This window comes from Bemisia tabaci, chromosome 3 (genome assembly GCF_918797505.1).
Source record: "Bemisia tabaci chromosome 3, PGI_BMITA_v3".
Classification (NCBI taxonomy): Eukaryota; Metazoa; Arthropoda; class Insecta; order Hemiptera; family Aleyrodidae; genus Bemisia; species Bemisia tabaci.
Genome location: NC_092795.1, coordinates 61796250 through 61812409, shown reverse-complemented (window position 1 = coordinate 61812409; position 16160 = coordinate 61796250). Strand labels below are relative to the sequence as shown.

General features: G+C 37.8%; 1 protein-coding gene across 4 annotated transcripts in view; it reads left to right on the top strand.

Annotated features, from left to right (window-relative positions):
- The window catches only part of LOC109034480 (uncharacterized), an 84320-nt gene extending 69427 nt beyond the window's left edge, over positions 1–14893 (top strand). For all 4 annotated transcript variants that reach the window (XM_019047665.2, XM_019047666.2, XM_019047663.2 and 1 more), the window contains 6 exons: positions 5948–6196; positions 9423–9630; positions 10338–10485; positions 11433–11574; positions 12822–13017; positions 14167–14893. In XM_019047665.2, coding sequence (XP_018903210.2) covers positions 5948–6196; positions 9423–9630; positions 10338–10485; positions 11433–11574; positions 12822–13017; positions 14167–14315 — 1092 coding nt within the window. In that variant the 3' untranslated portion in view covers positions 14316–14893. The remainder of the gene's footprint in view (positions 1–5947; positions 6197–9422; positions 9631–10337; positions 10486–11432; positions 11575–12821; positions 13018–14166) is intronic.
- The last annotated feature ends 1267 nt before the right edge of the window (positions 14894–16160 follow it).

The following is a 16160-nucleotide window of genomic DNA, read 5'->3' as shown; positions in this document are numbered from 1 at the left end:
TTAAAATGTGAAAAACTGGGTGATTTTTAGGCAGAAATTGAAGGAAGATTAGCGCCACAAGTGCCTCGAGATGTGCTCAAGTAGAGTTAAAATTTCAAAAAATTCCGGAACCTTAAAATGCATAAAACTGGGTGATTTTTAGGCAGGAATTGAAGGAAGATTAGCGCCACAAGTGCCTCGAGATGCGCTCAAGTAGAGTTAAAATTTCAAAAATTTTCCGGAACCTTAAAATGCATAAAACTGGGTGATTTTTAGGCAGAAATTGAAGGAAGATTAGCGCCACAAGTGCCTCGAGATGCTAGAGTTAAAATTTCAAAAATTTTCCGGGGGAGGCCCCCCGAGCTGGGGCCCGGTGGTGGGAGGCCAGGCCCCCCCTAGCAAAATGACCCAGCTACGCCTATGCTCTTCGATCAGGTAACCCTCAATCTTCAATGTAAAAGTTTCAAGTACACTCACTAGGATATCTTGCGCTTAGCTGAGAACTATGTCTGCATGCTAAGGTAGAGGTTATTTTTTTTGTAACTCTGCCTTTTTTCCCTGGACAATACGCTCATTTAAAAAAATATATATGCATTTCTCAGTTTTTTTAAGAATAATTCTTAATAGTCTGCAGAACGAAGACTGCAGGTTGGATTATTTTTAAAAGAATCTGTTCAGTGCTCTTTTCCTTAGCATAGCAGCAATACCATGATGGGATTTATTTTTCAAATCCAATACTACTATGAGTAAATGAAACAAATTGAAAAATTATTTGCTTTCACCAATGCACGTATCGTTTAAGAAGGCGTTTATATTTCGGCAATTTTTTTTCCAACACATTTTAAGTTTTTTTTGTGATTTCATTCGTGTTATGATACTATCCTAGCCTGGTTCCTATAAAAAAGAAAAAAAAAGCTGAACCAGATAAAAAATTGATGAAAATAGAGGAGTTTTTACAAAAACCGAAAAATGCGCGCGCTGTCTCTTTTAGGGCAAATTATTTGAGTTTTTTCCCCGGAAAAAGGCCTGGAAAAATTTTCATTTCGGCCTGGAAAACCTGGAAAAGTCAGGGATTTTTTTTCCAAAATTGGCTGGGAACCCTGTTAATAAGTTGCAATTTTTCTTTGCATTGCAAATTGCCTACCTCTCTGTTACATAGAGCTCATCTTATTGATCATTTAAAATCTACATTTATTGACTAAATGATGTTAAAGTATTGAAATTTCATGGTAAATAATAGCAATTTTATTGCAGTAATTCGCATTTTTATTTCATTATTTTTATTACACTGTGCCACTTGGGTTCTTGGCGCGATCCATCGACCGTACGGCTCTTGGCCAAAGAGGCGTCAACAAGTTGCTTTGGGTGCGACGAGCGGTGGAGAGACGCAAGTGCAAATTGAATTAATTATTCAGTTTCCTTCTCGGATCTCAGCGACTCAGGACCGGAGCGTTTTTAAACGAAAAACGGATGCCGCGACCGCGATCGGCCGTGCATTTGCCGCCGAATTGAAGCGCAAAGAGCGCGCGTCGACCGATTCGAATCGCTCGAGTGAAAATCTGTTACATCGCTAACCGGCGACAATTCACCCGTCTAACCGTTTACCGTTTTCTCAGCGGAGGTTAAATCCGCTTTACGTAATTTGCTCCGTTGGGTGCGTTCCGAGCCGTCATAAGGTCAGTGCCAGGCACCATCCAGACGAGGATTCGTCAATCTTTACTCTCATTATGCTCATTAAAGTCGCAACTGCAAAAATTAAGTTTGAGAAAATAGGCTCGGGCTCCGTGTCGTGGCATCTGGGTAGAATCTTTGCAGAGTCTTGCACGACAACTCGTTTTAAAGCAAATCTAATGTCATTTCTAAATATCCTTTCCCTGCTCAAAATTGGCAGTAGAATCTCTGTTCCAAAATACCATAGACCTACAGCCGACTCTAAGATTTCCAACAGCTTCTATAGCCGGCAACACAATTTCTTATAGCCTTTTATAGCCGATGGCGGTTAAGCAACAGCCTGACGATAAAGTGTATGCTAAACGTTACTAATTACGGATACTAGGCCTTAGTGAGTTTTTGGACTACCGCTCTCTTTTTGGGCCCTAGTACCTTGATTTATTTTGCGAGGAAAGCTCCGTACTTTTGAAGGATCCCTGCCATTCCTAATATGTTGGAGCGCCTTCAATTTCGTACGATACTGTGCAATACCTCTGGTGTGAAATAGTTGCTTCAAGCGCCGTGGTACGCTGCGGCGCGGCGCGGCGTGGCGGGCGGGCAGCCAGCGCGAAACGCGCATTAGCGCCTACAAACCTAACAGGGATACTTCACGCATTGCGCAATGCGTGAAGTATCCCTGTTAGGTTTGTAGGCGCTAGTGCGCCGCCGCTCCGCCTTGTGTTAGGCTCTGATATTTAATCTCGTGGAGTCAGCGATGTTCAACTCATGATTTAGAAATGTTTGCACACTCTGTAAGTTATTCTCATTTTAATTGATGAAAACAAATATGTAGTAAAGGAAATTGTAATGTGCGTTTTATAAATATTATGGTGATTCCGTACAAACTTGAGGATTTCCAAAGCACACGAATTTCTACACAATTTCTTTTATAGCCGATGGCGAAAAAGCAACAGCCAGGCGATAAAGTGTAAAGCCCGGCGACAGGAACCATAGCCCGGCTATTTAATTTTTTATCGCTTCGTGTAGCCCGGCCGTATGATTTTTTCCACTTTCTACAGCCAGCTATATGATTTTCTATCGCCCTCTTCAGTCGGCTATAAGAACTCCTATGGTATTTTGAAACGCAGCTCCTATCCCCAATTTTTACCAGGGTTGCTCTTTTGGCAAAAATTGGATACTTTTTTTTTGAAAAATGCAAAAACTCTAAAAAGAATGCACATTTTTCATCCCATTTTAGCGTTTTGGGGCAATTTTCCTCCTTTCGATTGTCAAACCGTGTCGAACTTTTAGAATGTTGTTTAGGTAGTATAACCAGAAAGTTTGCCGCCAAGAAAGCTTTCAATTGATCCGGGTCAAACGCTACTTTGACCTTACAAGAAAATTTTATTGAAATCACTAAATCAGCCCCGGTTCATTGTCAAATTACCACCGATCAGCCGAATGACTCTCAAAAATCGTTTGCTCGATAAAAATCGACGATTTTTATTTTTGAGTGATAGGGGAGCACGAATAGTCGGGCTGTATTTTGCAGCAAGGAATTACAACAAGCAGGAAGCTCCAACGCATTCGCGTCGGAAAGCGGCTCTGGCGACGGTAGGTAGTTGTTAGGTACGCGTTTACGGTTTCCTTGGTAACCTTTGTTTGCTATCAGCTGATGTCGAGTAGTATGACTAGGAAGCTCCAACCACGGCATTCTTCGAAAAAACCGCGAAAACTTATAGATTTGAATTTTCAAATTTTAAACGTAAAGTACATTTTTTCCAGTGCGAGATTAAAGCACAGACCCGTTTTGAATTATTGACAGTATCACCATGATTCCAAAAATACACTACACAACATAGCATTCGCTCACAGGAAAAAGATATCAATTAAAATAAAATCAGTCCCCCCTAAACAGCAGAAAATGGCGCCGATTCCCATCAACCAACACGCGGTCTCTCCAATGTAACATGGTCCGTTGATACTCCCCAGCTGGGACCGTCCGGAATAGCAGCTCTAGTGCAAGCACCAGAGCTGCTAATACCTGTCACATCCATGGAAACACTCATGTGCATCATGAAATTAATGGCACATACGTTCTTTCTTAACTGAGCCAGAAAGAGTAGTTCCTAATTGAAAATTGACGTATTTATGCTAAAAGGAAGTATGTTGCACTCAAACCCTATGCACATAGTTCCGTTTAGCAGAAATATGTTCAAATGTAGTCCAGTTACGAGCAGTAGTTTCGTCACTCCCGCTCCGCCCCGGCAAGGAACACACGTTAATGACCTCCTGATTACTGCGTATCCCTAATTCTATCGAGTTCGCCTTCAATAACTGTGATGACTATTTGAGTGGCTTGGGAGCGCGAATAGTTGCATGCAGTAGTTTTGTTTTTTTCATTCAGTCTCGGCAAAGAAACGCACGCCTTATCACGTGTTTCTCATCATGTCGAATTCGCCTTCAAAAAGTGTGATGGCAATTAGAGCGGCTTGGAAGCGCGAATAGTTGCGCACACAGGGCTGGATTAACGATTTTGCCGCTGTGGACACGCGGAAATTTGCCGCCCCCCCCCCCCCCCCCTGAAAAATTTGGGAAATCTGACCACTGTAATATGCAATTTTAGCCCATTTTTTACTTAAAAATGTCCAAAAATGAGGCTGTAATTTTTTTAGCTTTTAATCCCAGGTGGCACGGCGCAGGGAGGTGGTGCGAAGATACAACAGTACTTGCGGTCGCAAAAATTTGCCGCTGTACGACACAGCCCTTCTCCTGCTGACGAGACTGCCTTTTCCTTTGGGGCCATCCATAAATTACGTCACCTATTTGTCCGATTTCTTGATCCCCCCCCCTCCACCCCAGGCGAGTGACGTAATGTTATGGACGGCCTCTTCTCTCTAATTTAAGTTATTTTTTCCGGTCAAATTTTCAGGGGCGGCATTTTTTTTTTTTGTTGTTTTTTTGTTTCTCGATTTCTGCCGCCCCCGAAAATTTGCCGCTGTGGGCACAGGCCCACTTTGCCCCTACGGTTAATCCAGCCCTGTGCGCACAATAGTTTTGCTACTTCGAAAGAGTTCCGGCAAGGAACACACAAAAAATATCGTGGATTTTTCACTCCCTCTTGACCTTTATGTGTTGTGATGTCATCATACTTCCGAAAATCGTGAAGAATCGTGGGTTTTCATCCTCAAAAATGTTTGATTTTTTTTTGAACTCTTGTGAAAAAGTAGACATTTTCTTTGGACGTTTTTATACGAATTACACCATGAGTTTTTAGCTTTTAAAAATAGCCAGTAAGGGTTTTCTGCAGCGAACATTTCTACATTCTTGTCGAGAGTTTTTGAAAATTGCTTTTTTACAGGTAATGAAGAATTCGTACGCAATTTTTTTATTGTCTCATCTGAAAGAGCGTAAAAAGCTGATTTCGCAGTATTTTGTAAAATTTTGTATGACATAAGAAACGCACAGCATGAACATAGATTTAAAAATGAGGAGATGTACCGACAGTGGCGTCACCTGGCGGCATGTCCCGTTTAAACAAATATATTTTAGCAGATTCGATAATATGATCATATCTCCTCCAGTAAGTGCTCAATTTTGAAACCAGAGATATTCTCGTGCTAGCTCAATTCAGTCAGTAGTTTTCCACTTGAACAGGAAATATAGCAAATTTCAGGCACCAAATTTTCTTTTGCCACTAGGGATGCCAAGCACATTTCGCATTGATCGAGTTAAGCCGCCCTTTCCGTCCTAATGGATAATTTGCATGCACATTTTTTACCTATTGCTTCATCTGAAAATGCTTAAAGAGCTGATTTCACAGTATTTTTTAAACAAATTTTCTGATATGGAAAATAGTCTAAAAATAGATTTAAAAGTGATAAAATACACCGTATAGTGCGACGTCATCTGGATGAATTTCCCATTTAAACACACGTATTTAGCAGATCAGAAAATTTTGTCATATCTTCTCCAATAATTGTTCAATTCATGAACCAAGGGTATCCTCGTGTTCAGTTCACTCAGTAGTTTCCACTTAAATACGAAATTCATCAAATTTCAGACACCTGCAAATTCTCTTTTCAGTCAGTAGTTTTCCACTTAAACAGAAAATTTTGGAAATTTCAGGCACCAGCAATTCTCTCTTGCCACTAGGGATACCTAGCATATTTGGCATTGATTAAGGGAAGCCGCTTTTTGCGTCCTAATTTCGCTTTTTGACAGAACGAAAATGTAAATGTTGGGTGCGCCGAGAAGAGGAAACACCTTGTTGACACATGGAAAGAGTGATTTTGATTTGGTGTTAATTGTTGCGCAGGGTGGGAGGCGGCCGCTGAGCAGGTGTTGGAGCAGTGGCAGTGGAAGCGGTAGCGGATCCAGCAAGTCGAGCAGTCTCAGCCGCTTGGCCACGGACACGAGCAGCACCCACAGCAGCGGCACCAACACCATAAACACCACCAACACCATAAACACCATCAACTCCAGCGAATTTGCTAAACTCTGTCTCCAGGCTCACAATGAATATCGGGCCAAACATCATGTACCACCGCTCAAGCTCAACAAAAAAGTAAGACGCGCAGTGAACGTTATTTGCACGCTTGCCACAGTCAGGGAAAACTGGGAAACGTCAGGGAAAATGATGAAAATGACGAAAATATGTCAGGGAAAATTTGTTAAATCACCTTCATTTGCTCTCTAGAATGGGTTTGACATTTTGAACAAGAAATTTTGCCTGAAAGCTATTTTCAATGATGCCTTCTTGACCATCCGTCACATCTTCAATTGTCCGGGAATTTCACAAAAATGTGTTAGGGAAATCAGGAAAATGTCAAGGAATTTCATTTTCTAAATTCTGTGGTAACCCGGTATTTGGACCGCCTGAAAGGAACCATAAACCACATCAGCTATTGCCAAATTTAACTGGGCAATTTAATTTTTTACAGGAGAATGTTCGTACGAATCCCTTTGACAATTTTAAGGAATTCGCTTCGTGCTTTGCAGGGAATTCACCGGAATTTGCATACAAATCCGCACAACCGTTCGTTTCCGCGTAAAAAATTAAATTGCCCAAATAAAGAGCCTCCCAAAAAAGAGGCTGATTTTGGCCCCTTTTTAGGTATTCGATTCGACCATCGGACCAAGGTTTAAATGGAAGCTTATAGTAACAGAAAACTCAGGAAAAAATTTCAAGATGAGTATAGGAACCGTTTTCGAGTTACGGGGGGGCAAAGGGGTCACAATCTGGCCTAATTTTTTGCTGTTTTCTTGTAGAATTGATGTATCGGCGGGGTTCTTATCGTTGTTTACGCATGTGTAGCACATGGATTCCTACGTGTTTTTACACGTAGAATCGATTTTTAACGTTGCCGAATCGATATATTGATCAGTTAAATCGATTTTGAACGATTTTTTAAGGAAAATCGATGCTATTTCAGGATCGAAATTGTTTATTTTCGATTCATGAATGAATAAATGCACCTGAAATGACTGAAGCACATGTAACCCTATGTATTTTGACACGGAGAATTGATTTTTAACATTGACGAGTCGATTTATCTACAGTTTGTATCGAATTTTTGCGACTTTTTACGGAAAATCGATGACTTAGCGGAATTAAAATCGGGTTTGCTCCATCCGAGATCGGAGATATGTACCCAACATGATTGGAGCACATCGACTCTTACGTATTTTTATACGTGGAATCGATATATAACCTCGATAAGTCGATATATCGATCAATTGTATTGAATTGATGCGATTTTTTGCGGAAAATCGATGGTTTATCGGGATTGAGATCGGTGTCTCTCCGTCCAAGATCGGAGAAATGTACCCTTCATGATTGGAGCACATCAATTCTTACGTAATTCTGCACGTAGAATCAATTTTAAACGTCGACGCGTCGATATATCGATCTGACATACACAACTCTTGCGATTTTTTACGGATATTCGATGGTTCTTTTGGATTGGCATTGGAAAAATCTAACAGATCAAATCGACTCGTGGACTTCAAAAATTGATTTTGCGAGAATAATCACAAACGAATCGATGTGCTCCAGTCATGTCTGTTAGATTTTTCCAATGCCAATCCAAAAGAACCATCGAATATCCGTAAAAAATCGCAAGAGTTGTGTATGTCAGATCGATATATCGACGCGTCGACGTTTAAAATTGATTCTACGTGCAGAATTACGTAAGAATTGATGTGCTCCAATCATGAAGGGTACATTTCTCCGATCTTGGACGGAGAGACACCGATCTCAATCCCGATAAACCATCGATTTTCCGCAAAAAATCGCATCAATTCAATACAATTGATCGATATATCGACTTATCGAGGTTATATATCGATTCCACGTATAAAAATACGTAAGAGTCGATGTGCTCCAATCATGTTGGGTACATATCTCCGATCTCGGATGGAGCAAACCCGATTTTAATTCCGCTAAGTCATCGATTTTCCGTAAAAAGTCGCAAAAATTCGATACAAACTGTAGATAAATCGACTCGTCAATGTTAAAAATCAATTCTCCGTGTCAAAATACATAGGGTTACATGTGCTTCAGTCATTTCAGGTGCATTTATTCATTCATGAATCGAAAATAAACAATTTCGATCCTGAAATAGCATCGATTTTCCTTAAAAAATCGTTCAAAATCGATTTAACTGATCAATATATCGATTCGGCAACGTTAAAAATCGATTCTACGTGTAAAAACACGTAGGAATCCATGTGCTACACATGCGTAAACAACGATAAGAACCCCGCCGATACATCAATTCTACAAGAAAACAGCAAAAAATTAGGCCAGATTGTGACCCCTTTGCCCCCCCGTAACTCGAAAACGGTTCCTATACTCATCTTGAAATTTTTTCCTGAGTTTTCTGTTACTATAAGCTTCCATTTAAACCTTGGTCCGATGGTCGAATCGAATACCTAAAAAGGGGCCAAATTTTGGGAGGCTCTTTGGCAGTAGCTGATGTGGAGTGGTTCCTCTCTGCTTAACGTGGTCCATTTTTCTTTGCCGTAGTAGAGAACATTTTTTTTGGTCACAGACATGAAATTTCAACACTTTAAAGTGTCATAAAGGATTGATTATTTGGAGTAGAAAATGTGAAAAAATCCTCGAACCCACATGGGTGATCGGAAGGAGGACTTGACCGGAAAAATCTTCATATCAGAAAATAGAGGGGAATTCTGTACACAGTATATGATTTCCTGTGTATTTTTGGCTGCTGGATCCAAAAATGCCCTCTCTATTTTGCACAGATTTCCTGCATAATTAAATTTCCTATGGAAAAGCCCGTGGGGGGGGGGGGGGGTGATCCGATTTTGCCGGGGCTAATCAAACTGATCCAGAAAAATGGAGGTCATTCGGAATCAGCACTAGAAATCTTCTCGAAAGCAGTCACAGTTTCCGGCAAACCAATTCCTGTTATATTTTCTACATTTTAGCAGCATCTATGAGGATCAAATCAAGTGCACGAAAATCGTCTATTATAAAAGTAGGTAACTTCACAGTTCTCTCATCATCATTAATACCTCAAAAAAAGGAAAAGTTCATTTCTTGGGGATATTTTCTGCACATTAATTTTACAAAATTTAATTTTGGTCTCCGAGAGGTCCAATTACTAACTGTCGAGAAAATGTTTTACAGTGGCCACTGTTGAAATATGTTCAAACCAACTATACATTGAACTTTTTTTTCAACACTTGCAATTAGTTGGAAATTGGTAAAATTGTCTCTTGAAGTCAACTTTTCTGTCTAACTGCCATAATTTTTCTTTCACCAGCTTTGCAAATATAGTGAAGAATGGGCGAAACATCTAGCTAGTAAAGGAATTTTAGAGCATCGCCAAAACTCAGCATATGGTCAAAATATCTTCTGCAGTTGGAGTTCTGCTCCAAGGCACACGGTATGTGGCCAAGAACCAGTCGATAGCTGGTATGAAGAAATCAAATTTCATCCTTTTGGAAAAGAGCCCAGCTCTCTAAAATCAGGCAAGTTTATTTTTTTCTCTCAAGGCATAAAGAAGCATTCACCAATAGCATAATTTCAATGATGCATTGACAAAAATTACCCCTATTTAAATACGTTTAGGTTTAAGTACTATGTGGGAAATAGCATAGATGCAAAAATATAAAACTCCCTCTGGCTGGACATAAAACCTGGAAAAGATGCAATTGTTCTTATTACATAATTCAAAGTGGTTAGGTTTGAGTTCAAAAAATAATTTGCTAGTTTTACAAAGGAGGGCATGTAAACTGGTACCTACATGTTTAGTCAAACCAGCCATTCATAATCAATCTATGGAAAGACATTGGTTTTATGAATAAATTCTGACAGCTTTCCTCTCGAAAACACTTAAAACATCACAAGGATTTAGAAAATCAAGTATGAAAAGAAAGCATCCTCCTGAATAGCTTGCTTTAAATGGGTGAAGATAATTTGAGGAGAGATAACTGGTGTTTTTGTGTGGGAATTTTTTTTAAGTCACCGAGGTCAGGTCATGTTTCTGTTAGATTTTTTGCCTTTCCACTAAATTTACTTTCTCTTTCACTAAAAAGAGCTAATTTCTGGAGAGAAAAATCTACGCAATACTATCAAATGCGAAAAGTGTCCAACTGTCCACCCATCAAATTATTCACAAAAGGAGGTTTTTTAGCTGTTGTAAATTAGCTTACTGTGTTCTCTAATTTTCCCATAGGTCACTTCAGTCAAGTAGTTTGGTTAACCAGTGCTGAGCTGGGAGTGGGAGTGGCAAGGAGTAGAAATGGACAAATATTTGTAGTGGCCAATTATGATCCTCCCGGGAATTTTTTGGGTCAATTCTCTGAGAACGTCCCTCCGCTTGGGTAAGTATTTTTCGTGATCAACTGAGTAATACTGATCAAGTGAGCAGTATTGTCTGTGGTCTGATTTCAAGGCCATGTCTTTCCTCCTCTTTCTTCTCTCTTCTAATTTTGAGCGATTTCCATTTTTTAGAGGTAATAACTGTGTTCTGGTACACACATTAAAAATAATCTTGAGCTCGATCATATTCATCAAAACTTTTCGTACTTGGAACAAATGTCATAAGATCTTCATGAAAGTGTTCTGAAATCCTTTGACTTCTATCAGGATGGTACTTATCTGAATTTTTGTCAGGAGTGTGCCTTGAGTAAAATAATACACCAGAATTTTTGACGAGTTTAATCACCAGAAAATTTACATTTTACTGGATTTTCCATTTGAAAACAGTTTCAACGAAATTGAAGTAATAATTGATTTATTTGATTTAAAATGCCTCGTTTTCCAATGGAAGTAAAGTTTGATCAAAAGCTGATCAGAAGTTTAACTGCAAGTTGTCACTCGAAAAAAATCTCTCCTTTCCAATTTTGATGGAACTATCTAAACAGAATTCATAAATTTACTCATACAAATTGTTTCATCACTTGTGTAGCTTTTAATAGAATTAGCTCAACCACGCTGCATTTTTTCTGATTTCTACTCTTGTCTGATTAATTTCTTCAATAGCAACTGGGCAACTTCCTGCCGCGAAATTTTGTGGAAATATTTTTTGTAATGTACTTACTGGAAATCCATATGCCTTTGCTTTAAGTTTCAAGGCTTCCTTTTTGGTTCAAATATCAATAAGGAAAAATACAAAAGGCAACAAAAAATAGTCAGGCTAATTCAGGTTGAATCATCCCATTTACATTAAGACAAAATTAACAAAAAGAATGTAGTAACTTGATTTTTTCATTAAATTGTTTTTAATAGAGAATCGAATTTTAACCGATAATATTTAATATTGTTTTAGCGGTTTTCCAAAATTCTCTGAGGATTATGAAAAAAGTCTGTTAAAACAATATGATGCCAAAACTTTCACCAAAGAAGCTCTAGACATCCATAATGAATATAGATGCAAGCATCATGTGCCAAAACTTATTTTAAGCAAAAAGGTAAGATCTTACTTATTCCAGCTTACACACAGTACCCAGCCAAAAGCAAACGGGCTGTCACTATTGGTTTTGAAAAAATCAAATTAGCTACAGCCTCAATGTAATTAGTACATTGTAACTAGATGTGCATGCATACTGACTGCCCAGTCGAAGGTGGACCACTAGCAAGAGTCTATTTTCACCACAACTGTCAAGTAGAATGTATATGTTACAACAGTGTATGAGGGGCTCTACATGTGGGAAAAATATAGTGATGATATCCACAGCCAGATGCAAGATCCAGAATTTTTAAGATTGCATATCACTTTGTTAAACCTCTTGGCAGTTTTCTTGTTATGTCTTGAAACAGCAAAAATATAGGCACAACTCTTATACTTTCACTTCTGATACTTATCATGTAAGTTGAGAGAGGAGAGACTTCTACTAATAGTTAATCTACAGTTTCAATACATTGATATTCCTTATGGTTATGTATGTTAAGTACATTCCATACTCTTCAATTTTTTAAGCAAGGCAGATGAAAGAGAATCAGTTGGAGACTTTGGAAAATGAATAAGTTAATTTCCTTAAATAACAAATTCATAAACATTCTTGTGAATCACACAAGATTAAGGATTTGTCACTTACCAAATTTTAAACATAGGACCAGTATCGATAGGGGCCATTTTTGGGCCAGCCCAGCTGAATTTCCTACACTCGTCGATTATTTGCTCATTGAAGTTCTATATTTTATGTAATAGATAATGCAGGAATGGTCATCTCCAGTTTTTTTTTCCGGTCTCTTACTAGCCTAATCATGGGTCTGAAGGCCGATTGTGGCGTAAAAGGAGGGTTTGGCGCATCGAATGGAAAACAAATCCGCATTTTCCGCCTACATCTGCCTTCAAACCCATGTTAAGGCCAGTATCAGACCTAAAAAAGGACTGGAAATGATAAAATTGTGATAAATTCTGAAGAATATAGACCTTCGATGAGCAAAAATTCGTAGATTTGAGGAAATTTAACAAAAATTAAACGAATAAAATTTAAGTAAACCTTGTAAATCCTCATCATCTTTTCAATAACAATTACCCCACATGTATGAGTTAATAAAATTACAAGTACTCTCCAGTGCTCTTAGGCCCTAGAATGGCCTGTATCGATACTCTTTCTTTGAGGGACAAAATATATGAATTCAAGCCAGCCTTCTTCAATACATATTCATCTTCTTAATTTAATAGGGACTTATTTGGTTTGTACATTTTCAGTTATGTGATTATGCCAAAGAATGGGCACTCATTTTAGTTAAAGATGAAAAACTGTCACATAGAGATAGCAGGTACGGGGAAAATATTTTCAGTATGTGGTCCTCCGGTCGAGTTACTGCCAAAGATGCCTGTGAAAAGTGGTATGAAGAAGGGAAGGACTACAACTATTCAGTAGAACCAAGGAATCTAAAATCAGGTATCTTTAAGTATTACAAATAAAATTACTTTTTTCTGCTCGAAAACAGGGCTATGAATACTTTAGCAGCTGGTGAAGAACAGCCAAGAATAGTATTTTTTTTTACTGAAAAGCACCGCAAAATCTATTGTGCAAAAAAATCAAAAGTCAAAATATAATGAATAGTAATAATGGCACTCGATTCCAATGAGTAGAGCTAAAAATTATTTTCAGATATTTCTGGAATTTTTTTCTACGAATGGTTGTAATGTCAAAATGTTGCTTGATTTTTCAAACTTTGGAGAGCTGTCTCTCCACGGTTAAGCAATGGAGCCCTTGACAGGGTACGAATTTAAGCATTCCGATACTTTATCAGAATGTCCTGTAGAACACAATTCTCGCATTGAAAATTACTGAAATTAACTTCTATCTAAGATATTAACGTTTCTATTTTACGTTGGCTATGGGAAAATTGAATTATCCAGTCAAAAGAAATGTAATACTCTTTGTGAGTCCAGTCACGTACTGCAATGATTTTGGCAGGCCTCTCAATCGAGCACTGTCCATTTCCCACCCTGTATCGTTCAAACCATAAACAACTTACTATAGCAGAGCCAAAATGTCAAGATTGAGGTTGCCAGTTTTTAATATCGCAGAGACTGTCATCATAACGTTTAATGCACAATTTGACTCAAACAAACCATTGCATTTTCATGCGCAAGAGATTTGAATTGACGGGTCAAGGAACAATAAACATCTTAGTTAGCAGTCACTTTCAGTTATTTTCGTTGCGCGAATTGTGTCCTACGTGAAATTTTGGTTAAGAAACATGTATAGAATGCTTGACTTCATACCTTGTCTAGTGGTCCATTTTGGAATCAAAATTGGAATTTGAAAATCTTATTATGACCTGAAGAATGAACTCTTGATTTTGATTAAAAATCATCTCTCTTTAACGATCGTGCTTCCATGAGCCCTTGCACTTCAGATTTACAATTGGGAATTTTTTCCCTGTAGTCTTTTTGTCTTCCTCTTTCCCTTTGTTTGGAGTAGTCAAAATAGTGATGATTTCAGGCTTCTGTTTTTAGTATGCTTAGTTTGAGTGAGAGAAGGTCTCTTCAGGAATCATTTTATATTCATATCTTATACGTGTGTGTGTGTGTTTTTCAGGTAATTTTACTCAGATGATCTGGAAAAGTAGCAAAGAAGTTGGTTTTGCAATGATCAGAGGAAAATCAGGTAGAGTTGTCATCGTCGCCAATTACCACCCTGCTGGAAACATATCTGGCCAGTTTATTGAGAATGTCCTCAAACCATGAAACTATAAAAGATACGATTCGGCATATGAGCTAACTTTCCGAGCGCCTAATCAGAAATAATGCACGCATCACATTTAATGTTCAAAGTTCTTTTACTCTTGGAAAATAATTCAGTTTTAACGTTCGCAGATTCTAACTGTGATTCGCTCATAAAAAAAATTTTCTCCTGAAGTATCACAGATAAGTGTGAGTCCTCATCTTGTGGGATAGAGAGGGGGGAAGACACTGTCCTGATTTTGACCATGTGTGAAATGTTTGGTCATGCTCTGTAGGTCTCCTTTAAAGTAATTGTTGCCTTGTTATTATCAGTTTCAAAGTTCCTCTTTCTTAATACATATTTGTGCCTAAAATTTCTTTATGTTAAGTAATGAATTATTCCATATCGAAGACGCTTAATCTTCATGCTTTATGTTATTTTAATTTTAATTCTTCTTTTTTCCCTATTATACAAATAAGGTACTGAATGTTGTTGCTTCAGCTATGTGGAACGCCATACATGTAAATATTTTCTTTTTTCTCCTCTGTTAATTTTAATTTCTTAAAAGGCTGAGTCTCATAAACCATTCCAAGGAACCTAACATTCCTCTACAGTGTACCTATCACACTTGCATCTGCATGTTTTGACTTCCAATCGCTTATCTACAATTTGTCCATTTTTCATTGATCTCAAGAAAATTAAGGAAGTAATTGATTATGTAAAAAAGATAAATGACTGAGTGATTTACTAAAGAGAGTATTTCTTTTCATAACAAATCATACATTTTTATTTATCATTATCACACTTGTTGTATGCATATAGTGTTTAAATCAATGACATCCATGGAAAACTTAAATAAAATGGAAAGTTAAAAAGAAATTCATTAAAGAAAATTTTGATAACAAATTTTAGACGAACTTAAATATACATGAACATCGTGATTTGTTACTAAACTAGATATACAAGCTCTTTGATCCTCTGAAATACTTGAATTTAGGCTGGGCCCATAAGAATCGGTAGCCTTTTAAAGTTTAGAAACGCCTTAATTTAAGGAAGAAAAGAGATGAGAAAAGAACTTTCATCTTCATTCAAGCCAAAACTGAGATTTCGATCACTCCTACAAAAATGAGACCTTTACCATGATTCCAGGACTGACATTTGGAAAAGTTCGAAGCCGTGAGGAACTTGCATTTTTTTAATAATTGAATTCTTAGAATGGAAAGGAAGAATCATAGGGCTATCAGTTAGGTCTCAAATTTCTATAGATCTTAGATATAAGTATTATACACTGATGTGTACACTTTCTGCAAATTGATCTTTGGACTTAGTAATTTAAAAAATTAAACTGATAATAATCTGCTAATGTTCCGTGCGTTGAATACATATCTGGAATGAAACTACCAGCCCACGTATGTCGGTGTGTGACGTTGCACACTTCCTGTCATAAAGTCATTTTTAAATAGAGAACTACTAAACATTAATTCTTGAAAACTTCCGTGATTATTTATCTCTATGTGGAGAAAACACTGTGAAGTCAAGGAACGAAATTTCTCCTTCAAAAAAATAAAATAGGAGTGGAATTTTTTAACCACCCCGAATGAGATGCTATGTCTGGTAGTTTCACTATCGATATTTTTAACCACCTCCTTTTATAATCGTAAAATTTTGCAGAATGCAGATGAGGCTCTTTTCTCATTTCAAGTCATGAATCAAGATTGTGGTAATAAAGCGATGACTTTTACTCTTGGAATACTTTACCATTGACTAGTAGATTAATTGATATTAGTGATTTATTTAGATATGGTGACCAATATCTTGTGATTTAATCTAGTTTTTAAGGATATTTTTTTCCTACATGATGTGACTGA